The sequence below is a fragment of the Schistocerca nitens genome, chromosome 9, assembly GCF_023898315.1.
Source record: "Schistocerca nitens isolate TAMUIC-IGC-003100 chromosome 9, iqSchNite1.1, whole genome shotgun sequence".
Taxonomy (NCBI): domain Eukaryota; kingdom Metazoa; phylum Arthropoda; class Insecta; order Orthoptera; family Acrididae; genus Schistocerca; species Schistocerca nitens.
The window spans coordinates 429,050,279-429,076,954 of NC_064622.1; the positions used below are offsets into that span (position 1 = coordinate 429,050,279).

Sequence of the window (26,676 nt, forward strand, 5' to 3'; positions counted from 1 at the left end):
CTCTATGTAGGTATATGTTAGCAAATGTAGTATGTTTCATTCAATATAAGCTGTAGGATCTTCAGATGTCTGTTCACAAAATGGTGGTGAGTCTGGGTATTTTAATAACTCCATAGTTAAATGAATCCAGTGTTTGTGCTTGTGTAGGTACCTATGTCTTCCACCAACAAACCCAAGTTTTGATCACACTAAAAATGTGGTAATCTTCAACTTGGTATTATTAGTGCATATTTGAATCTGTCATTTATTTTAAACTGTTTCCCATAAACTGTCTTACATTTGAGTTACTGATAAGCTCATCTGGGCTTAAAATGAAGCTGAGGAAAGTTCAATTTGTCCATGAAGTTGTTTCACTGTGTATCAAGAAGGAAATTGGAAAATGCACAGAATTATTAACAATGAAAATGCAGAGATATTTATTGATTTTTATAAATATGCAAAATGTTGTAAACATTTATTGATGACTAGGATAAAAAATGCTATAAAACATCTAGACAGTGATTGTCTAATATTACAGAAGTTTATTAGAAATATGTGCATGAAAAAAGAACAGTGCACGAACATTTATGTACACAGATACTGCTTAAAGTCCAAAAGACATAAGAAGTGAGAGCAATACATGTAGCTGAGAATCATTGTTTCCTTTCTCCAGTGGCACACTCCACAAAACAGTTACATTTTATTTTGTACCTAATTATGAACAAGAACAAGAAGGTGTGTGAGGCAGCCACTGACATCATTAATCACAGGACTGAAAGACATAGTAGCACATTTAAACAATGACAGAAGTTGTTATTTCAGAGGCAAATATAAAGTTTTTGAGATAAGCTGAGACATCACAAGAATATTTACCAATTCGAATGAGATGTGGTTACATATACAATGCATGCTTTGAGTTATGCAGATGTAGTAAAATAATCAGTTTACACTAAAAGAAATAATGGTGACAAACAGAGAAATTTTAAAATATTTGCTTGGTTTATCTGCTGCAGGTATGAGATAACACTTTAGAAATTGAAAGCACCTTTATTTTTAAAAAAATGCCAGTTTGTGGCTACATTACAGAACATGTTGAAAATATATATATTTTAAAAGTTAATTTGCTCTTGCTTGAAATGCATTCACCACTGAAAACATTCAATTGTGCGTGTACTTAAAAATAAATATAAACTGTTCTAAAGTGCAAAGATTAATTCCGTGCTTATTTAACAATCCTTAATGAGTCAAATTTTATAAAAGCACATATTAATGGGAAAATTATGAGAAGAATTAACAAGAGGCTTACTGTTTCACATAAAACCAGATCTCTGTATCATTCTTTCCCTATTAACAAACCTGTAGAAAAGTCTTCTAAGATTAAATTTGTATCTATCACCTCTGTGTCTGCAAGATGAAAAGCATATTGTTATAGTCTCTCAGATACCAATCACATATTTAGTGCTGTAGGATTGCACTGAAATTCAGACACATCTATCATTCAAAATAAAATTTCTACCTTGGTCCTTATGTTTTTAAAACACACCTCGTACCTTTTATGTGCAGTTTGACTCTTGTTATGCCTTCCAACAATATGGATAAATTGAAATGTGCGTAACAATTTCTAACTGCTTATAACTTCAGTATTAACAATAGAAATGGAAGATCAACACTGGAAATACCACTGACAAAGGCTTTTAGCAGCATGCAATATACCTTTATTTCATTTCAGAGCCTTATAACTTTTGTATAATGTTCTTATATTCTGGTCCCCAATTAATACCACCAGTTTTATTTATTTTTTGCAAACATTAAAAAATTGTTCCATATAGCTTGTATGCTTCGATATTAATTTCAATTCCATGTTATTTTTACTTGTCAGTAGAACAACAATGAGCACATAATATACCACTGATTATATTTCAGCAAGTTTGGATCCTTAGATAAATGTCTGTTGTTTATTGCTAACATAACACAAGCACCAGAGCTGCTCAACAGTTCCAGTTTCAAATACTGCAAACTACCATTTTTATATAACTTTATCACAGCAGTATAAAGTCTCTGTGGGGGTCCCATTAACAATTTATGATTTTCATTCCTTCTTGCCATTAACAGCTGCATGATCCAAGACAAAAACTAAGAAATTCAATTATATTACATACTTTCCTTTGGATCAGTTTTAAAAATATAAAAAACCACAGTAAGTGTCTACAAATATACCGTGAAGACCTGCTTATGGACAACCATATTAGCTAAATTTTAGATTTAAATCAGTTAGTGATTTGGCACCGCTGATTTGTTTCATTGTCAACATAAATGTAAAGGTTGTAATTGGTGCATTATTGTGGAAATGAGAATTTGTTGTACAGAAAAGTAAACATGACAGAAAATATACATGAGATTTAAGACATCTGTTTTCTGCTCGAGTGTACAATTTCCACCCAGCAATAGCTTTAGCTGTGCTTCACAATGTCAACTCGCCTTCACCTATAGTTGGTAAGAAAATTTCCAAGCACCCATGGGCTCAACTAAGAACATTGTAGCTTGCATAGTGTCTGCATATAGTAATTTTGAAATGTCAATGAACTCTTGTTACTTTTGATGGCAATTATTTTATTTGTGATTCTGACATCAGATTCATTACAGCAAGGCACTGCACACCCATTCTGACTGAAAAGGATTCAGATCAAATTTTAGCACATGGCAGAACATTTTGAAATCAACTCAAGATTTTCCTACAAGGATTGCTGTAGTTAAATTTCCATGAAGATAGATCACCTCCCATTCTCCCAATACCAAAGAGGAACAAGTTACATCTTGAAGATGTCTCTTATAAGGGTGAATTGTGATGCACCATAAAAGTATGTAAATGTCCAAACATCATAATTTGTGCTGAAAACATTCTGAGATATAGAATACCAAATAATAAACACAATGGACAGGAAGTAATATAGGAGAGATTTGTGGTGAAAAAAGGAAATAAATTTGCATCTTTTTAGGGTATCAGTGCATATATTAAGAACCAGCTCATTTTTAATGAAATGATCTATCTAATGTCAGTTCTAAGCCATGTCCTTTTCAAGAGCCTCCTTTTCAGCCACTGCAGCCCTTTACCTCTCTCTTTCTTGAGAATTTTAACTTACATTAATTTCTTTCTCACAAAATTGAAGATGGAAGCAGCCCATTTCACACAGTTTACTGTTCTCCTATGATTCTGCAACTTGTTGGGAAAATGATCTAGACCACACACTCTTTCTGTGAAGCAAATATTGACAGCAAAAAGCTATATAGTCAAAATACATTTCACTGTTAAGTTGCAGCTTAGGAAACATCTGTCTATTGCATGGTACATACTTCACCGCATCAGAATCTAAATATATGACAAAAGTGGTTCATAACGTAATCTGGTTCTGATCACCTATCAGTATTGTACTGAATGAAATACATCATCTGGCAGCTGACATTATAGTTCCATCAACTATATGTATTGTAAGTTTTGTTGCAAATTAGACAATTGTATAAAATACTTGATGGGTATCACAAGTGCAGAAAAATAATTTTATTAGTACAGATATCAATTAACATGTCAAAAAAGACAATTCCTTGTTGAAAACACCATGGGGTTACCAGGATTAAATGTGCCACACCATTGTGAGGTCTTCCTCACAGCCAAGACTTGGCAGCTGCAAGGAGAATGGTCAGGAAGGGCCAGGCAGCTGGCATCAGCTGCCTCAGCCCAGACCTCACCTCTTCTGCTCATCATGTGTACTCTGGGGCACTGAAGGGGGAGTGGTCTCTGGCGGTACCACTGACTCTTTAAGTGAAGGCAGAAGAGGAGCTTCCTGACAAACAAGTTTCCTGCAGGAAGAACATCAATCTATAAGCATTACACTGAAGTAACTTCACAAAAATTATTATTGTTAATGGAATACAGTTTCACAAGACTCCCACTCCAGGGAAATTTTCATTACTATGAAAGGCACCAGTGAAGTTCTCGCTCAAAATGTAAAAGAAAGGTATTATTTTGGTATGAATTGTTTAATTTTTCTCAAAAAAATTTATACACTTTTACATCTGATATTAACTATGTAAACATTTTTTCTGCTCTAATGTCGGTACCTCATATTTTAGTGGTTTTTGAAGGATTTGGCAGTTTCTTGACATGATGAAAATCACTGTCTATATACATTGTTTGAAATTATGGTATGAATAGAAATTGTTATATGAAAAATTAAGTGAATGAAGGCAATCAGACATTAGTTTGATGTTTTTCTCTGCCATAGAGCCAATTGTTTGATGTGAATTTTCGTGATGAAGAATTATGCACCGTTTTTAGTGGTTTTTCCTGATTACACAACTGACTTGTGGCAAGCAAATAGTTGTCTCCATTCACCACTAACTACACTTCATTATTCTAAAACAGTGGTCATGACATGTCCAGTGTAATCTAAAATGTAAGTTGTATCTTTCTTGGATATGCTTCATAAATGAATCACTTTTGTTGGTTTCAGTTCATCTTGCAACATCCAAACAGTGACAATGCCTAAGTTTCTGGCTTGTGTCAATGTATCCAAGTTTTGTCTCCTCTTACAAGTTATACAAGGATTTTGTATTTCATTTCACCAGTTGACAAGAGACTGTTTTTTGCACAGCAGCTAAAACTTCATGAACTGCTGTAGTGTGTGTTTCAGAGAGGCCAAGAAATTCCTTAACATGAAATTTGTAGAAGTTTTCTTCCATGTCAAAATAAATAAAAGAGTGAACTAATGCACACAGGGGGAGAGGTGGGGGGTTATAAAAAGCCCCGTAACCTGTTTATGAATACATAACTTCAGGTAAAATCAACATTTGGTGTTTACATGTGCTGCGCTATAAAAATTGCACAAATTTTTGTAAATATCTGATTGGCACTCCATGGTATAACACGTCCCATCATGGTATAACACGTCCCATTTCTGTTGATGGCAGTGAGCAGGTCTGTGTACAGATATATCTAACTACTGATATCTACCAAAAGAAAACCAAAACTAACCTTTCAGCTGCAACATCATAGGAGCCTGGTGCAGAATGTGACCGTCCTGACCTCTGGAATTTGTCTGATTTGTCTGAACCAGCAGCTCCCACAGAAGCACCTCCTCTCCGAAGACCTCCACGACCAAATGGATTCTGTAAGTTAACAACAAGGCTTTTAAGGCTTCTGACATGTAAGTAAGAACAATTTACTTGCTAAACTATTATATTTGTAAGATTTTACTTGCTAAGCTGTTATATTTGTAGGTTTCAGCTTTCTGTCACTATGAAATTTACTGAACATGACTGAGATTAATGTTAGTAGAGAAGCATAAATTTCAGTTTATTTTGGGAATGTGAAATAACATATGCAACACATCTGAAAATTTGTGAATCCACCTCAGAGACTGATTATAAAATGGCACTCATAAAGCTGATCTTTTCATAAAGTTATATACATCATATATCCACCATGCTTCCCCCAGTCAATGCTGTTAGTGAATCATTATGAAGGTAGTCAGGTGTAGTTTGTGAGTTGGAATGCATCCTACAAAAAACCATTAACTTCTCTTAAAAAAATGTAATACTGTCCTCGATTCCAGAGGATGGTTTGAATGTTGCAGTGCTTTACTAGGCATGGTGTTACTGGAGAAAGTACACTTAGTTCTTTTCCCTGTCCTAAGGCTTGACTTACCCAGCCAGTTATAGTTGGACCTAGAATTTAATATGGTCTCTAAATCATGGTGAAACTTGGCGTTTTTCATATTAATGAGCCATAGATGAAAGAATCAACAAGCTACGATAGATAATTTACACTCAAATGGAGTCAGAAGAAGACTTTCAGATTTGTAGTCGGACAGTTTTATATGTATCAGCCACTGCCAAGATCATATTCCTTGAACTGATGAAAACAGGAATTCTAAATTATAGTTTTATGGGGTATCATCACTTCAAATAAGTGGAAATGTCAGATGTCATGCATCTGTTCAATATTTAACATAAATCCAACTTACATTGAGAAGGTAAAAAGTAAAACTTGTATTGACATTGGACTAAGTACAATTTGTTTAAATAACAATGAAATATTTATTGGATGTTTAAGAAGGCAGACATATTTTTAGAGTCCACATTAGTTGTTATGATTTTCAATGTTGGCACTTGTGAAGTAACTTTAAAGTTTCAAAGATGTATGTGGAGCAAATAACCTCAATGCATCACAAAGACTATTGAAACTAATGGCCAGTGTTTTTATAGCAATTAAATGCATTGTGTGATCTCCTGCAAAGATGAGTCTGTGAGCCTGAAGTTTCTAACTATGCAGTTTGGCTTACAATGAATATCAAGAACTAAATTAAGTATTTTGTGTTTGCTCATTTTCTTGGACAGAGACAGAAGCTGTACTGCTGAACTCACATCAGACTTGATAGTGCATGCTAATGACAGTCAATCATTCAAGCATGTGGTAACAACTTCTACACAGATTACGGCTCAGATTTTCATATTTGAAAACATCATTTAATGGTTTAACTACTCTGGGTGTGTTAACGCGCATGCCTTTGTACCTGTCCCTGTGTGCTCTGAACGTGCCACCAGTCTTTCTACCTGTGTAGACATGTTCAGAGTACCAGGCAGAAGGACTGGTGGTGCGTGTAAACATGTTCAGAGCACACAGGGACAGGTACAAAGGCACATGCATTAACGCGTCCAGAGCAGTTAAAGGGTTTACTATCAAGTGCCGCTCACCCTCTCCAACACAAGATTTTTGCGAATTCAATTTGAGCTATATACATAGCTTAGAAGCATTTTTTTTTTTTTTGGAAAACTCATTCTGTCATTCACTAATGTTGGCCTGATGGGCAGTGGCTCATACAACATTCCTATAGCCTTTTCTGTTATTCAGACTCAATAAGGAAGCCATAAAAGAATGGAAGGCATACTTGCCTGGAAGGAGTGCTTCTTGAGCATAGTCTTGACAAGGATGAGTGTGTCGAGCCTGGGGATGGACTGCACGACACGCAGTACATCCTCCTCGGTGACCTCGACCAGCTGACAGTTCTCCTCCTCAGTTGGAAGGGGGCTCTTCCCATGTGCTGTCACCCAGGGGTGCTCCTGTTACATCAAGGCTACAAGTTAAAATCAGGTCATAAATAGAAAGTACAGGAGGCTTACCATATTTCTTGTAATCCCGCTGGCCATATGAATAAATTTGTCAACATAATTACGCATACATCTGATAAGGTGGCATGGAAGGATACATCATGTGGTACCAAGTCATTTGGCAGAACTTGCCACAACCAGCTGAAGTTAACTGCAAGCTCTCTTGTGTACCTATTGATGATGAACCTGTCATGTCCAGTTTTCTCCTGGACTGTTATTTGGACATTGTTTTTATCTAGTGTCAGTGTCTGGCTAGCACACACTTGCTACCTGCATAATGCAGAACTGCTTTCACTTACTGTGCAATCAAAAGCTGTGTTTTCAGAGAACAAACTGAAGATATATGGGTGAACTGAGAGTGTGGCTCATATGTGAATGCTCATCAATTGAACCTACCATCAGTATTCTCCTGCACTAATTTGTGAGCTATTCAACATACTTCCAGAGTACTGTGTTGGATGAGAGGTCTCCACTTCCATAAGTTTCATGTTCATTATTTCCCTTATAGTCAGGAGTTATTACTTTCTGTGATTTATTTGTACATAATTTGTGCTCAATAAAATCTCTGTTGTGGAAGAAGAACACTTACAACAGTGACAATAAGGACTTTTCTGGAACTGCATTCCACCCTGTGCTGGACTAGTACTTGTCAGGCTACTTTGCTGAGACTTCCAACAAGGAATGACAAGGGGTTTCAAGCTCTGGAGACAACAGCTAAAGTTGCAGCCCAAGCTTCTACAGAAGCTGACAGATCCAGAATGTTTACAGTTTCTTTCAGCAATTCCAGCTTTCCAAAAATTCACTAAAGCTCAACTGCACTAGACATGTCTCAAAACCATTTAGCATTTTATATTGAGGCACATGACAGAAAGTGCTCTATTGTGCCAATGCAGTGTTTTGGAATTACTCTGTTTAGTTTCTTTCTCAAACTGAAGATTTGTTTCAATCCTAGCCTCTCTCAAAACTTTATTTTTTCTCTTCTCCCTACCCTAAAACAAGATGCTGCTCTGACAGATGTAACTAATGGTGTTCACCACTCATGACAGTTTGTTAGAATGTGCTGGTGTTTATTATGGTGTGGATAAACAATGATTATGTAATTCATTATACTTATACTCACACATCAACATTACATCATTTAAACAGATGACAAATGAACTAAAAAAAAAAGGTCTAGCAACTTGTATATAGTTACATCAGAGATGAAATAAGCTGCCGGATTACCAATGTAGCAACACTACTACATAACCTGGTGACAATTTCAACTTGTCAATAAGTTACATTCCTTGTTCCCTAGCAAGTGGTTTAACTAATATCTCAGCAGGTGTTCCCTTTTAGTGCAAGTGCTTAACAACAGGCCCATTTGTTTGGACACATTCAGTAATAAAATGTGCTTCAGCATGAACACATTTTGATCTAGAATATACCACAAGACTTTGTAAGCAGGGTAACAGAACTCTGGTTATGAAAAAAAAAAATTATTTTCTCCAATTGATGAGGACTCCGCTATTGTAACAACCTAGTAGTTAAAGCATCTGCAAAATTTGAGTCAATAAAATCAGTAACAAGCCAATCTTTAAAATCTTCTTTGTTGAACACAATGCCTAATTCATAGTACACTTGAGGTAATAAAGGACTCCTTTTGCTGCCCTCCAATGCATACTAATAAATAAATGTAGATTTAAGGAATGGACAGTCCAGGTCAGAATATTAACAATTGTGAAAAGGATAGATTGCTACTCAGCACAAAGATATGCTGAGTTGCAGACCGGCCCAAAAAATCGATTGTCATACACTGAGCTCTTGGCCAAAACCATCTTCAGAAAAGAAAGAACAACATTGACACATGTAGGCATGACTCATGCACACACAACCACTATTTCTGGTCACTCTGGTCAGACTGCTCTGACCCTGAATCCGACATAAGCAGTTGTTCCAACTCCAAATTAACTCTCCTGACAGAAGAGTTGAAATGAGGTTGGTCATGGCATCTTAAAGAGATTGGTCATGGCATCTTAAAAAGATACAAACTCAACACTGGTACGTCTTGCTGCTGATGCTGTCTTTAGGAGGCCATGCTTTACAGTGAACCCAGGATCTGTGTCAATATTATTGTCTGGCCTACCCATCACAATCAGGATATCAGGATGTATTCCTTCATGAAGTCTTTACTAAGTGAATGTAAATCCACTGTCTCCTGAGCTGTTAGCACCTCATTATGTAAAACATTGAGGTTTTAAACCTTTCTCAATAAAAGATAAGGATAGCCCTTCACATCCATAAGAACTGCATCCTTACAGATTATTACCCTACAATCAATTGATCCTTCCTTGGACACAGTGATACTTGCCTAACTATTTTTAATTACTTATGTATTTATTTTTTTAGCTTTGATGACACTGATTTTGGGTAAATATCCTCAAAGGTGAATGAAGCATTTGTATTTGTAAAGCATAAGGTTTTGTTGAGTAAGCTGCAGTAAAATAAACCAGTTTCATAGTTGTTGTAGATATTAATCACATATTATTGTGAAATTACTGTAAGCAACATCAATTGCAACAAATCTATTACTGATATCATAGTTGGTAAAACTTGATTAGCTTCACTTCAAACACTTTTTAACACTCTCACATTCCTTTTCTTGGCCTGTATTTACAGACGATTCAATACTAATTTGTTTTCTTAAGTCTATCAACTCTTTCCCACATATACCTGATAGGAAAGTACTGTGAGATCTAATTTGTTTGCAGAAAACAAGTGACTATATGTAGCAATTTTGGACAAAGTAGGCAGATGTAATGACATACACATACGGTAAGATTGCATAACAAGTTTCTCATTCAGAAATTGTATTTAAATGTTGTTAATTTGTGAGAAGAAGGAGAAATGTGCAGACGCATGGATCAAAATTTGACAACAAAGTTACTGTGACTAATCAAGACTGGTTCATCATTCCACAATATTGCTCTTCGCACTGGTCAGGATCCCGCTACTGAATAAGGTACTGGAGAGTCACAGAGATGAAAGACGATTTAGGAAAGGTCCTCAGCACAATGGAAACAATTTTCTGTAATTGATACAGTATGAGAATAAAGATTTGTGAAGCAAGAGAATAAAGATTTGTGAAGCAAGATAAAAAGAGATGATAGTAGCCAAAAATAAATTGTGAGTAGAACACAGCAGATGATTTATCATTTTATTTTAGAAAGATTTTACTCACTAGTTGGAGCACCGGTCTGGAAATAAGGAAACAGACCATGAAAGCATTTCAAGTGTGGTTTTCTAAGTGTGTGTGATATGGACAATAGGGAAAGAAAAGAGGAAATGACTAGAAGCCCTGGACGTTTGGTGCTACTGATGAGGATGTCATAAATGTATTAAATGATGAGTGATTTGGAATATTCTACGTATCTGGAAACAAAGAGGAAGGCAGGCAGAAGAGCAGAATGGTGTGTTGCTGCAAATGAAACTTAGGGTTTTATACTAAATAAAAAGAATATGAAGAAGTGCTCACAATAATGTGATGACATTTGGATCAACAAGGACTGTCAGCATGGTGAGTAATGCAGTGATTTCCTTTGACACAGAAGCAAAGGGAGTTGCACTGACAGTATGTAGAATCCTTGACTGGTCTGTTTGGTCCCCTGATTTATCGCTCATACAGCATGTCTGGGATATGACATTGGGAAGATAAACTTTCATACCAGCTTCTGACCAACGATATTCACCAACAGACGCGCCACATGTTTCAGGCATGACAAGCAATGCAGGATGCCAGACTCAATGACAACATTGGACACAGGAGTAGTAACACACTATCTTCTCATATGAGTCCTGGTTCTGCAAACAGCATCATAATAAACATATCCATGTGCCAAGGCTGCCAGAAGAACAAATGTTGGCAACAGGACTCGTTATTGTCATACAGAGTGAAATATTTGTGTGATAGTATAGGAGTGCCTCTGGGTACACAACACTATCGACTCTGGTTATTATTGCTTGTAATTTACACAGAACATTCTCCAGATTTCTCACACACTGAAATCTGGTCATGGACTGCCATGATACTGGCACACCAACAATCGATGGCCACTATACACTCTTGTGTGGAATTGAAGCTGCATGGAATGTCATATCCATATGTGACACCCAAGTTCAGTTCAGCTCCATGCCCAACTGGGTTAGAGGCTGCCAGATGTAGCAGCTCTATGTACTAAATTTCTTGTCCTGTATAATTTTGTACTGTTGCTACTTGGTTGTGTATGCACAGTCAGTAAAATTTCATCACTTGTCTTCCTTTCAGGTCATTCATTTTTTATGGGTAGTATTTTGCAAGAATGACAGCATTGTTAAGCATTTTTGTGTTGAAAGTTTTTCACTGTACTTTAAGAGGCAACACTAATTACACTGCCTGGCTAAATAAGTGAAGCACCCAGAAAACATGAACACATGTCAGGGCAATGTAGTACACATGAACATGTGGATATGTAAATAATTAGATCTGCCATTCTCTGTGACACGTAGAACAGCCACCAGAATTTATTTCTGTTGTACTTGTTTTGTGTTCTTATCAAATGTGATAGGGCATAAAAAGGATGTGAAGAGCATAAGATGTTGAGTGATCACTATGATGGACATGGAGATGACACATATTTGTCTGAGACATCTTTACCAGCACCTGACAGAGTTTGACAAAGGTCTCATTGTGGATTTACATTTGGCCAACTGGTTGAGTCCTGCAATACCCAGATTTATGGGTCATTCAGATGTGACAATGGCTTGATATTGGACTGCAAGGGAATGTGAGGGCAGGCATACTTGGTGTCAATGTTCCAGTCAATCATGTTTAACCAAAAAGGGGGAATCACCATATCACCATACCGCGCAGTGACTGAGCGCACCATAACACATTCACATCTGCACCAGCCATCTGAGAACAAGAAATGGACTCCTGGCAACATTCTGTGTCATCCTTAACTGTTGGTTGGAATCTAGCAACAGCTCGAATAGAAATTACCACCCCATGTGTAGGCTGCCATTAATGCCACAACACAAAATGACTATGTTTGAAGTTGTGCTGAAACCAGGAAGAATGGACCACTGGTGAATGGCAGCATGTTGTATTCATGTACTCTGGATGATGATCATTGATGAGCATGATTGTGACATGGAGCAGTGTTCCTCTCAGCATCATGGTGTGGGGAGCCATGAGCTATTATTTCTGGTCACAGCTGCTAGTGACAGGGGAATTCTAATGGCGCAGAGGCATGCCACAGACAAACTGTATTCCCTTATGTTACTTCTCATGCAGGAGTATTGTGGTGACATGTTTCAACACAACACTGATTCACAAATGGCACATGTCTCTATGAACTGTCTGCTGATGCTGAGGTACTCCCATGACTAACAAGCAATCCACAGCTGTTCCTAATAGAACATGTGTGTGACCAGCAAGACATCAAAACTATCACATTGCCAGTTTCCATGATATAACAGACCGATTACAACACTTACTAGCCAGTTTTCCTCAAGAGAGTATACAATGTCTTTATGACACCATTCCCAACTGAATCAGACCATGGATTCATGCCGGGGGAACCAACATCATGAAAAGTGGGCTAGTACTGACATGGTCTTTGTAACTTTGACTCAATTTTGTAATCACTAAATACAATCACATATTGTCTCAACCCATGAAGTCACATTTCGTTTCTTTCTCATTCTCTGGGCACTTTACCTTTTTTGTCAAGCAATGTATACATTTAGTATTTTGTCCATCTTCAGCAACTGTAGTAATATTTATTGAAATAATCAGCCACTAGTTGCATAAAAGAAATTTCATTTCCTTAACTGGTTACAGGCATTTTGTGCCGTTCTCCAGAAATCTATACAGAAAAATATACCTCAAATAAGTACAGGTCAGATAAGACTATTAAGATTTCAGAATGAAAAGTTAAATTTGAAAAAAATTAAGATAAAAAATTGTACGTGCCTGTAACTATTGCATTATTTGTGAAAGTCAAAAATAAGATGTATGAAGCACATTGTTGTGGTCTTAAGAAAATACAATAACAATATGTAATACAATATAGAAGCCATTAACAGATAGAGAGCTCGCAAATGCTCACATATGATTCATAGCACCTGTACAAAAGCGATGTACAAGGAAGCAAAGCAACACATGTAGACATCATTCCAGAACTGGAGCTAATTAGCTAAAGACATGCATTTGTCTCATGCTGCAGGAAAAGTACGAAATATAAATGCAACGAAACCTTACACAACTATGATTGTCATGAGGCATAAACGAAAATGTAAGTGGATGTAAGCAGCATTGTAAGTAATAACCTATATAAAAACCCAAAGGTAAATAAAATAATACCAAAGACAAGTGGCGCTGTAGAAAGGAACTAATATCCAAACAATTGCAGTGAGGTTAGTAGCTTGTTTGCAGGGAACCTGTCAGCAAAAGTGAATAAATGCTATAAATGAGAGAGAGAGAGAGAGAGAGAGAGAGAGAGAGAGAGAAGGACAGGGAGGGGGGAGGGAGGCCGAGAGGATGAGAGGTATGGGAGCGTTGGGCAGAGTCCTCACCTTGATCTGTGGCAGGGTGATGCGCTGCTCGGGGTCCTTGTGCAGCATGCGGCGGATGAGGTCGGCCAGGTCGTGGCTTATGGCCGGCCTGGGCGGTAGGCGGACGGGCTCCGTCTGGATCTTGCGGTAGAGCGCCACCACGTTGTCGTCCCGCCAAGGCACGTCGCCGAACACAAACGCGTACAGCGTCACACCCATCGACCAGATGTCCACCGCCTGCAACACCACCACCGCCAACACTGTACACTGTGGCAAAGCTCAACGCCACCATCTCATCCAGATCCAGACCCTACAGACGCACCGATTTCTTGACCGGTCTACGTTTTCTAATCTAGTGGTCAGATCTGGGAGTCTTTCTGAAATTAAAAGGTGTCCCATGAACAATGCAACTATTGAAGCGCCCGCCATTTCTGTTCTAGTACTTTGGCAACACTGAACATTGTACAAGTTGCATCTCTGCAGTTAGTAATGGAGCGTTCCTCGACGGATCAGTATATTTCCGTGGTGAAAACTTATTACAAATATGGTGAATGTTGTGCAGAGACTGTTTTTACAAACTCTGGGGAATGTCTACATCTACATATATACTCCGCTAGCCACCAAGCTATGTGTGGCGGAGGGAAGAATTCGCGCCAAAGTCATATTATTCCTCCCCCCCCCACCCCCCACCACCGTTCCACTCACGGATCGCGCGAGGGAAAAACGACTGTCTGAACGCCTCAGTGCGAGCTCTTATTTCTCTTATCTTTGAATGATGATCATTACGCGATTTGAAAGTTGGTGGTTATAATATATGCTCTACATCCTCGGCGAAGATTGGATTTCGGAATTTAGTGAGCAGCTCCTTCAGTTTAGCGCGTCGTCTATCTGCAAGTGTGTCCCACTTCAAACTTTCTATGTGTTTCGTAACGCTCTCGCGATGGCTAAATGTACCAGTGACGAATCTTGCCGCTCTTCTTTGGACCTTCTCAATCTCTTGAATCAGACCCAACTCGTAAGGGTCCCATACAGACGAACAATACTCTAAGACTGGACGAACTAACGTATTGTAAGCTGTTTCCTGTGTTGAAGGACTGCATCGCTTCAGGATTGTACCAATAAACCGCAATCTAGAGTTCGCCTTACCCGTTACTTCTGTAATCTGATCATTCCATTTGAGATCATTTCGAATAGTCACACCCAGGTACTTGACTGATGTTACCGCTTCCAAAGACTGATCATTTTTCGTCTTGTTATACGCAGTAGGTTGCACTTACTAATATTGAGAGATAACTGCCAGTCATTACACCACGCATTTATTTTCTGCAAATCCTCATTGATTTGTTCAAAACTTTCGTGTGATACTACTTTTCTGTAGACTGCAGAATCATCGGCAAACAGCCTAAGGCCGCTGTCAATACCATCAACCTGATCGTTTATGTAAATCGTAAAAAGCAGAGGACCTATTACGCTGCCCTGGGGCACACCTGAAGTTACTCTTATTTCTGTTGAAGTTACCCCGTTCAGGACGACATACTGCTCCCTGTCTGTTAGAAAACTTTCTATCCCATCGCATATGTCATTGGACGGACCGTAAGCGCGCACTTTTTGTAGTAAGCGACAGTGCGGAACTGAGTCGAACGCCTTTCGAAAGTCGAGAAATATGGCATCAACCTGGGAGCCGGTATCTGGAGCCTGTTCTATATCATACACAAAGAGGGCCAGCTGTGTATCGCAAGACCGCTGTTTCCTAAAACCGTGCTGGTTTCTGCAGATGAGCTTCTCAGAGTCTAGAAAGGTCATTATGTCTGAACTCAAAATATGTTCCATGATTCTACAAGAAATCGATATCAGTGAAATTGGCCGGTAATTATGTGCATTCGATTTTCTACCCTTTTTATAGATTGCTATGACCTGGGCCTTCTTCCGTGGAACTTTCCGCCGTTCCAATGATCTCTGATAGATGACGGATAAGAATGGTGCTACATTTGTAGCATTGTCAACATAAAATCTTACGGGGATACCGTCTGGGTCTGATCATCGTATGCGGCGAATAAGTCAACTGTGATGAGATATAGCTAAATTTGAGAAAATCGGTTCACTTGTAGGCATTAAACCGTCGTGACGTCGTCGTGTTGGACATCCTATAGTAAACATCTCCATCGTGTGTGATACTGTTGCTGTAATTCAGCTGAAATCCGACCCTCATACCTATGGGCAAGGGGGAAGGAGGGGGCACTGCCCCTCCTCCCCCATCCCACTAGCTCTAAGGTAACGAAAATATACTGTATTCAGGTGTTTTTCTTTCAAAAAACGATTTGAAAGTCAGTATTACAAAGGCATGCAACGCACTATCGGGCTTCTAAAATGCGGATGCGTGGACTCTGGGGCAGCAAACACACAATGAAAGAAACACAGAATAGCGAGTAGTAAAATATAGTACTCAACTTTGGTAACGCTAGCTACAACAGTTGTAGAATCCATGGTCAGCCTACCTGTTCCAGCGTCAACTACAGTTCAACGAAACAAACTTAATAATGGTCTCTGAAATAAGTAGGAAGAAAACAAATCTTTTGTCTTGATGTACGCTTCGAACAACAGTTCCAAACTAGCGGTACTCACTTAAATGTGTAGGCAGGCGGTCTCTGCTCATACATGATCATTCTGTTCATTGTTCTGTTTCTACTGGAGACCAGCCACTGTCTCTTTATCGGCTACTGCTTCTATCTCACTCCAAGACTTGACTTGAAGATGGGACGAACGTTCTGCATGAGCTCCCAAGAAAGACTTGGACCAACTTACAACTTGCAACTGACCCTTCTGCTGTTACATGGTTACTTAAACGCGCCTCGCTCTTCCCGGTGGCGCTGCCGCTCCAGGGGGAATGAGTCTCGCGGGCAGCGTGATGGGTTTGTGCTCAACGATGTTCCTGCTGTGCACGGACATCCACGGTACGTCTGGTACCAACTGTCGCATAGTCTTCTTGTGTGGTATCTCAATGCACCACACTTACTTCCTGAAATCCTATCGTACAGGTCTGCAGCCCTGGTACACATTGCAACTGTCACTACCACAGTACCGTAGCACGCCGCTGCAACAATTCTCTAACCGCAGAAAACGAATTACGACAGGATACTCTACTCGATCAACGCTACGCCGTTTTGTTTTGGTTGCTCTAGTGGTTTGCTAAGGTACTGTGGTGGCGACGATTGCAAAGCCTACCAGGACTGAGGACACTTACCTTCAATCAACAAAAAAATTACTTGACTCTAATTTTTCGATGCGATACTTAAAACTTTGTGGTTACACAACTACAGACAGCCTTGAGAGAACCAGTCCTGACAAAACTCTACCATTTGGTGAGCAAGACGTATGAGACAGGCGAGATACCCTCAGACTTCAAGAAGAATATAATAATTCCAATCCCAAAGAAGCAGGTGTTGAGAGATGTGAAAATTACCAAACTATCAGTTTAATAAGTCACGGCTGGAAAATAATAACTCGAATTTTTTACAGACGAATGGAAAAACTGGTAGAAGCCGACCTCGGGGAAGATCAGTTCGGATTCCATAGAAATGGTGGAACACGTGAGGCAATACTGACCCTACGACTTATCTTAGAAAATATATTAATAAAAGGCAAACCTACGTTTCTAGCATTTGTAGGCTTAGAGAAAGCTTTTGACAATGTTGACTGGAATACTCTCTTTCAAATTCTAAAGGTGGCAGGGATAAAATACAGGGAGCGAAAGGCTATTTACAACTTGTACAGAAACCAGATGGCAGTTATAAGAGTCGAGGGGCATGAAAGGGAAGCAGTGGTTGGGAAGGGAGTGAGACAGCGTTGTAGCCTCTCCCCGATGTTACTCAGTCTGTATATTGAGCAAGCAGTGAAGGAAACAAAAGAAAAATTCTGAGTAGGTATTAAAATCCATGGAGAAGAAATAAAAACTTTGAGGTTCGCCGATGACATTGTAATTCTGTCAGAGAAAGCAAAGGTCTTGGAAGAGCAGTTGAACGGAATGGACAGTGTCTTGAAAGGAGGATATAAGATGAATATGAACAAAAGCAAAACGAGGATAATGGAATGTAGTCGAATTAAGTCGGCTGATGCTGAGGGAATTATATTAGGAAATGAGACGCTTAAAGTAGTAAATGAGTTTTGCTGTTTGGGGAGCAAAATAACTGAGGATGGTCGAAGTAGAGAGGATATAAAGTGTAGACTGGCAATGGCAAGGAAAGCGTTTCTGAAGAAGAGAAATTTGTTAACATCGAGTATAGATTTAAGTGTCAGGAAGTCGTTTCTGAATGTATTTGTATGGAGTGTAGCCATGTATGGAAGTGAAACATGGACGATAACTAGTATGGACAAGAAGAGAATATAAGCTTTCGAAGTGTGGTGGTACAGAAGAATGCTGAAGATTAGATGGGTGGATCACATAACTAATGAGGAGGTATTGAATAGGATTGGGAAGAAGAGAAGTTTGTGGCACAACTTGACTAGAAGAAGGGATCGGTTGGTAGGACATGTTTTGAGGCATCAAGGGATCACAAATTTAGCATTGGAGGGCAGCGTGGAGGGTAAAAATCGTAGAGGGAGACCAAGAGATGAATACACTAAGCAGATTCAGAAGGATGTAGGTTGCAGTAGGTCCTGGGAGATGAAGAAGCTTGCACAGGACAGAGTAGCATGGAGAGCTGCATCAAACCAGTCTCAGGACTGAAGACCACAACAACAACATGGTTACACTATAAAATGCGAAGAAAGAAATACCACGAGGTGCGCAACACTAAAAGATGAATGTAACTTCGTATGACGAGTCACTGCCAAGCAACACTGCTTGTTGTAACGGACTATACACAGAAAGAGCTGCCACAGTGAAGTACATAAGGTAACTGAAATAAAACCGCAATGAGACGAACAGGAATGACACTTTTATTCAAAGACAATAATTGCGCTGCAGCCACCACGATTTATAATGGCCCCTTGGACATTACAAAAGGTGGGAATAGGCTCTCAATATGGAGTGCGGTCTCCACGGACGACACCGCGTGCTTTGCAGTGTCCTTCCAGACTGTCCACAAAGTTGATAACCAGTTCTCGTGGTGCGGCGTTCCATTTCTCCACCAACGCAGTGACAACTGCTGCATGGCCATTGGTGGATGTGGACGTGACGCAATGCTTCTCCCCAACGCATCCCACACGTGATCAATGAGATTTAAGTCGGGGGTGATGGGGAGGTCAATCCATTTACCGAATATCCTCTCGTTCCAACAGCTGCTCCACCTGGGGTGACCGCGTCGTCGCCCATAAAAAGTAAGTCAGTGTACAACGCACCTCTGAAAAGCCTCACATGAGGGAGGAGTACAGTCACAGTAACGTTGAGTGCACCGTGTTCAATGATCTCGAAGTTAGTACTCCCATGCAACACTGTTCTTGTCCACCCCGTAATACCTGGACCACCAGAACTACCATGTTCAACAATGTTCCTGGGTGCATTACATGTTGCCACCTCTCGCTATACGACGGGAAGTCCAGCATTGTGGATCACGATCGTTGTGGTGGAACAGGTATCATAGTCTGGGGATGTACGAGGGTCACTTCAAAAGAAATGCACACTATATTTTTATAACCTATCTTTTACTCTACATTTTTGAAAGTTTCAGAGTGTGTAGATACGTCCTTTAGAAACAATATTTTCATTTCTCCACATAATTTCCATCCCTCTCAACTGCCTTACGCCATCTTGGAACCAGCGCCTGTATACTCGCATGGTGAAATTCTGGACCAGACTGTTGGAGCCTCTGTTTGGCAGCCTTCACAATGGAGTAATCATCCTCAAACCTTGTTCCACGAAGAGAGTCTTTCAGTTTCCCAAAGAGATGATAGTCGCATGGAGCCAGGTCAGGACTGTAAGGCGGGGGTTTCAGTGTTGTCCATCCGAGTTTTGTGATCGCTTCCATGGTTTTTTGCATTGTCGTGCAACAGCAAAACATTCTGGTTTTGCCTATGTGGTCGAACACGACCCAGTCAAGCTTGAAGTTTCTTCAGTGCCGTCATGTATGTATCAGAATTTACGATGGTTCCACTTGGCATGATGTCCACAAGCAAGAGTCCTTCGGAATCGAAAAACACCTTAGCCATAACTTTTCCAGCAGAAGGTGTGGTTTTGAATTGGGTGAATTTGCATGATGCCACTCCATTGATTGCCTCTTCGTCTATGGTGAAAAATTATGGAGCCACGTTTCATCACCTGTCACAATTCTTCCAAGAAATTCATCTCCACCATTCTCGTACTGTTCCGAAAGTTCGCTGCATACCGTTTTTCTTGTTTCTTTGTGAGTCACTGGTAACATCCTGGGAACCCACCTGGCACAAACCTTTTTTAACGCCAACGCTTTCAGTATTCTGCAAACACTTCCGTCCCCTATCCCAACGTAGCGTGACAATTCGTTCACTGTGATGCCTCTGTCAGCAGTCACCAATTCGTTAACTCTCTCCACATGGTCTGGAGTGTGTGCAGTACGAGGCCAGCCGCTGCGAGGACAATCCTCAATATTTCCGTGCCCGCTTTCATCACGTAACCTGCCTGCCCACCAGATTAAAACTGTACTCCGATTGACAGCAGCTTCTCCATACACCTTTTTCAACCTCTTGTGGATGTTTCCCACTGTCTCGTTTTCACAGCACAGGAATTGTATGACTTCACGTTGCTTCTGACGAACGTCAAGTGTAGCAGCAAACTTGAAGACATGCTGTGACGGCGCCACTCATGGGAACAGGTTGAACTAAGTTTGAAAACAAGCGGGAAGGATGTATCTACACACTGTAAAACTTTCACACATGCAGAATGAAAACTGTGTTTTTACAAAAATGGTGTGCATTTCTTTTGGCGTGACCCTCGTATAATATTTCATGGGCCTACTGACCTCCAAATGTTTGAACACGGTACCCTCACCAGCCAGGGTTATTGTGACACTGTCCTCCTCCTACATACACGCTTTTCCGGAGGTGCCTTTGGGTATGACTTCAATTTGTGTAAGACAATGGGCGACCGTATCGAAATGCGCGGTGGAGATGCTGTTGGAACCAGGGAATGTCTGGTGAATGGCCTAGCCTGCCATTTCCCTGACTTAAACCCCAGCGAGAAAGTGTGGGATGCGTTGGGGGGACCTTTTGCAGCAAGTCTACATACACCAACAACAAGCAGTTGTGAACTGTGCAGGTGGAGGAACTCCTCACCATCTCAGAGCACGCACCGCTGTCGGTGGTGACCACAAGGCCCTTTAAGAATCAAGTCCCGTCCACTGTAATGCCCGGAGGACCATTGTAAAGTTTGTGACTTCAAAGTAATTATTATCTTACAATAAAAAATTTCCCTCTGCAGCGGAGTGTGCGCTGATGTGGAAGGTGGGATACGAGCTTCTGGCGAATGTAAAGCTGGAAGGGCAGATCGTGAGCTGTGCTTGTGTTGCTCAGTTGGTAGTGCACTAGCCTACTTAAGGCGAAAGTACCGAGTTCAGTACTCGGTTCGACGCCCCGTTTTAATCTGAATCTTAAAAATTGCCATTTCTGTCTGTCTAGTTGTGTATTTCTTTTTCAGTAATCTTCAGTACTGTCCTGTAGCTGCTCTATGTGTGGTTTAAATTTCATCCAACAATGTGACCTGGCTGTGACAAATCATGCGAAAGCTACATTCGTGCCCACCTTTGTATTACTGGTAAGGCAATATTTTTCGGGCCCCAATAACACAAATCATGAGTAGTTTAAGGAAGCGTTGGGAAAGACCTTCCCGGCACTCTGTGTGGACCCTTGCAACAGCGTACTGTACCTTGCCGCTGAAACTGGCGCCAGTGATGGCCTCTGGCGCCATGAAGGCTGGCGTGCCAGCAGTGCTGCTGAGCGACGCGTCGGCGCCGTCGAACTCGTTGCAGACGCCCAGGTCGCCGATCTGCACGCGCCCGTCCTCGCCCAGCAGCAGGTTGGACGGCTTGATGTCGCGGTGCACGATGCGCTGGTAGTGCACTGCAACATCGACCTGCCCTTCAGCCTCCGTGACGTCACTCACCCTCAAAAGCAACAACATGCGAAGATTTTAAGCTCATCAGATTATATATTAGGCACTCTCTTATGAGATCATACTGGTCCATTTTGCAAAGTTATTGAATCGGTACCAAGCCGTTACATGGTTCTCCACCGTTGACGGAGGTCATGACCATGAATGCCAGGCGATTGCTCACAGCCCGTATTTTACATTGGCGTAACTACTAACGCCATCTGTGAACGGAAACATGAATTCACCAGCGTGGAGTTTCGACTACCTCTCGTTTTAGATTTAACAGCGCTGGCATCACAGACTGCTCGTAACAACAGCATGTTTTGAATATCAGCCGCGAAGAGAGCAAAGGAACAACACGCAAACAATAACTTTTGTTTTAAATTGGGCAAAAGTTCCACAGACACTTTGAAGTGTTACAAACGGTTTATGATAATGCTTTTAAGTGGTATGCGAAGTTCCCTGAGGGCAGAGAGATCACTGAAGATGATCCACGTCCATGAGCGTCATCGGCAGTCCGGATCGGACAAAATGTTCAAATAGTCGGTAAAATTTTTCGAAAGAGTTTCAAACTCCAGACCATCAACTTCGTCCGTCTCGTTGCTTCCTTCCTCTCCCATCGTCCCTCCTATGTGAATATCCACACTTCCAACTCCTGTACTTTCTACCCCTCTGCCGGCGTGCCCCAAGGTTCTGTCCTTTCCCCTCTCCTCTATCTCCTGTACCCTGCTGATATGCCCAAACCTCCCCCTCCTGTTCATCTTCTCCAGTTCGCTGATGACACTGCCTTCCTAGCTCTTTATCCTACCCTTCAATGGTCCCAACGTACCCTCCAAACCCACCTTCACCAATTCACCGCTTAGTGCAACCAGTGGTTCCTCCGTGTTAATCCCTCCAAGACCCAGGCGATCATCATAGGCCACACCACCCACTCCTTCCGCCTCCATGGTTTCTACCTCACCATTTAAGGCCGTCCTATCCACCTCACTCCTACCCTCAAATACCTTGGCTTCACACTCGACCGCCACCTCACCTGGACTCCCCATCTCCTTACCATCCAAAACAAAGCTCACAACCGCCTCCGCCTCCTGAAACTCCTGTCTGGCCGGACGTGGGGTCTGCATCCTTCCACAATCCTTCACACCTACAAATCCATGATCCGCCCCATCCTTTATGCCAGCGACGCTTGGATTTCCGCCCCTCCCCGGTTCTATATAGCCCTCCAAATCCTCGAATGCCATGTGCTCCGCATCACCTTCCGCATCTGCCTTCCGTCCCCCACGCGCATCCTCCACGACCTCACCTTCTCCTTTTCCTTGAACACATCCGCGCACTATATATTGTCCGCCGCCTTGATCCCCCTCACCCCCTGGTGACTCCCTTCCTCTCCACCCCTAACCAGTTGCCACGCCTGTAAAGGTAACAACGGTAACGTTGTGTCCCTCCCTCTCTCCATCTCCACACCATCTCCTTTCCCAAAACAACTTCCACCATCTACCCCTCCCGGATGATGAGCTTTACCCTGACATCTACCCTTCCTACCAACTCTAATCCCCTCTTCCTGCCCCCTCCTCAGGGCTCCCTCTCCTCCCCCTCCCTCCCCCTGAGCGGCTTCCCCCTCCTACTCCCCATCCATCTCTTGTGCCTCCTTTCAGTGTCTCTGCGCTCCCTCCTGCCCTGTCTTCCTTCTTCCTCTCCCGCCCCACATTTCTACCTCTTCGTAGGTTGCCCCTCCTCTCTTCATCCCGCTGCTTCCCCAGCTGCTCCATGCTCTCCCCTCCTTTTCCATCCTCTCTGACCTTTCCCTCAGCAGGTCCCAACTGGTAGTTTTATTCTTCGTCATGTGTGCTCCAAGTGGGTTTTAAGTGTGTTGTTTCAGAGTGTTTTTAATACTGTGGCCAACTTTTAATCTGTGCATGCGCATTCAGTGTCTTCTCTGTGTTTTAAGAATCGCCAACTGTGTTTTTTAACTTTCTGGTGACTTTTTTAACTGTCCCCCATTAACGTCTCCATGTTAGTGTATTTTTAACTCCATTTTCTCCCCTTACTCTGTTTTATGTTCCCTTTTTTAACTCCTTTTGTATGTATCATTTTATTCTTGTTTTAGTTGTCGTGTCACTCGGCTGAAGAGCGGCGGATTGTGCCGCTGACAGCCCTCCCCTGACCCATATGGGGAAGGGGAATGAAATCACAATAAAGAAAAAAAATTCGAAAGAGTCGTTGTGGATTTACCAGCCACTCCAGCTGGCAAATTGGCTAGTGGCAATGGGGATTACCTAACATCTTGTGCTGTTCATGCCCTTTTTATGCCCTACAAAAACAACATTAATGCGCTGTGTTGACTACTCTACCTCTCACACACAATTGCATTCGCATACCCCCTGATTGTGGTATACGTGAACTATTCTACATTTATAGCAGACCATAATCCTCTGGGTGCTTCACTTTTTTTGTGAGGCAGTATATAACATCACCCGAAATAAGGTAAAGTAGCTTTCGCATTCCAGTGTCAGAGACAGTGGAGCACATTATTATTGTGAAGATAGCAGCTGTCGTTTCCCACCTTGCTGTAAGGCCTCCGTGGATGACAACCAAAGATCATGCTGTGAAATGAAATGGCATCCCAGTTCTGGTTGTCAGGCCGTATGGCGGGAGACTGGGTCAAAAATGGTTCAAATGGCTCTGAGCACTATGGGACTTAACATCTGAGGTCATCAGTCCCCTAGAACTTGGAACTACTTAAACCTAACTAACATAAGGACGTTACGTACATCCATGCCTGAGGCAGGATCCGAACCTGCGACCTAGCAGTCGCGCGGTTCCGAACTGAAGCGCCTAGAACCGCTCGACCACCGCGGCTGGCAACCAGGGTGATATCCCACCGCTGCCTGGAGCATCTCCAGATATGTCTTCGGCCCGGAATCTCATTGACTGGAAAGGAATTGTCTTCAGTGACAAGTACCGCTTCGAATTGAGCACTGATGGCCAACAAAATAATGCTTGGCGGACGAAATAAGGTGGGTTTAAGAGGGAGACTGGCAGAAGTAAAGAGAAAAATACTCTCTAAAGAAAAAGTCACTCTGTGCCCTCGGTGGCTCAGATGGACTGCCGGCATGGTAGCTCAGCGTGTTCGGTCAGAGGGTTAGCTGTCCTCTGCAATAACATAAAACTGAGTTAATCGATCAACAACGAACTTAAACGGATGTCTTACGACGTCCGCCCCGAGAAGATGCAACGAACAAAAGCGAAGAAAATGAGATTTAAAAAAAAATGGATAGAGCGTCTGTCATGTAAGTGGGAGATCGCGGGTTCGAGTCCCGATCGGTGCACACATTTTCACCTGTCCCCGTGGACACATATGAACGCCCGTCAGCAGCTGAAGGTGTTAATATATAATTCTAATAATTATGTTGCTATCCACAGTAAAATGTTTCCGACGAAGTGCTTGGATAACGATTACAATTTTTGTACAGCGTCTAATGAATATTTTATTTTTCCGTCTGAACCCAAGTAACTCCAGGCTTTAAACTCTAATGACGGACTGTTAGTTCAACCATCTGCTGGCAACTGCGTTCTGTCCTTCGTTCTGTTATTTTGCGTTAAGAAGAACAGTACGTCAAGATATTTGTATCTAAATTTGCATTATGAAGAAACCACATTCTATTCCTGCTACACATAATGAAGGTTTCAGTCCTCAAAAAGGAATTCCCGTCACGGCACATGAACTCTGAGGAGCAATTATAATTTTATTTCATGCCACTTATTTCTCTATTACGTTCTTCCTTGCTACAAAGGAGAAAAGATGATGGATCACCCTTTGTCGGAACATGATATTTACTTTTTAATTTAACTGAAGCACTCAAACTCGCCGACGAAGGCACCTTTGGTGAGCGCAAGGAAAGACAATGAGGGGAGAATGGTGGTCCTTGTGGAAAACGGTAGCAGGATGTTGTTTGGGACAACAGAAAATAACGTCTATAGTACTAGAGACATCTTACAGGATGAAAACTGTTGACACTAAATCACTCTTTCATATCATTCATTTTTATAACGAATCCTACTCCTGTTGTGCCATTTTCTGATGAAATTAATATTACCGTACATTCGGCTGAAAAAATCCATTTCACTTCACTTGTCCCTACTATGTTACATTCAGCATCTTCATTTCGCTTCTCAGGCTTTCTAGCTACTCTTCCGGTTCATCTTTATCTCATGATCACTTCCTCTTTTGTCAGTCTTCCCGATGATACGAAAGGAGGCTTAATCCGACATCTTTTTGTGACGAAAAAAGCACTGTGCAGCTTTTCACTTGAGGACCATTATTTCTGAGAGCAGTTTTGATCAGTTATGTGCATGTTTCATGGAATATCATTATTATTTCAAGGGGGAAGTGGTAACGACAAAAATGTTGAAAATCCAACGAAAGGATAACATTGTACGAGTCGGGCGGTGGAATGTCAGAAACTTGAACGTGGTAAGGATACTAGAAAACCAGAAAAGGGAAATGCAAAGGCTCAATCTAGATATAATAGGGGTCAGTGAAGTGAAATGGAAAGAAGACAAGGATTTCTGATAAGGGTGATATCAACAGCAGCAGAAAACGCTATAACGGGAGCAGGATTCGTTATGAATAGGAACGTAGGGCAGAGAGTGTGTTACTGTGAACAGTTCAGTGATATGGCTGTTCTTATCAGAGTCGACAGCAAATAAACACCAACAACCACAGTTCAGGTATACATGCCGACGTCGCAAGCTGAAGATGAAGAGATAGAGAAAGTATATGAGAATATCGAAAACAGTACGTAAAGGGAAATGAAACCCTAACAGTTATGAGGGACTGGAATGCAGTTGTAGGGGAATGAGTAGAAGGGAAGTTTACGAGAGAATATGGGCTTGGGACAAGG

The 26,676-nt window shown here is 41.3% G+C and overlaps 1 protein-coding gene across 1 annotated transcript in view; it reads right to left on the reverse strand.

Annotated features, from left to right (window-relative positions):
- Nucleotides 1–468: 468 nt before the first annotated feature.
- Nucleotides 469–26,676, reverse strand: part of LOC126203054 (calcium/calmodulin-dependent protein kinase kinase 1) — a 540,044-nt gene continuing 513,836 nt past the window's right edge. The window contains exons 8-12 of the mRNA XM_049937293.1: nt 21,548–21,741; nt 13,738–13,953; nt 6,928–7,095; nt 5,009–5,142; nt 469–3,834 (exon numbers count right to left, since the gene is read on the reverse strand). Of these exons, the coding sequence (XP_049793250.1) occupies nt 3,720–3,834; nt 5,009–5,142; nt 6,928–7,095; nt 13,738–13,953; nt 21,548–21,741 (827 nt within the window). The 3' untranslated portion in view covers nt 469–3,719. The remainder of the gene's footprint in view (nt 3,835–5,008; nt 5,143–6,927; nt 7,096–13,737; nt 13,954–21,547; nt 21,742–26,676) is intronic.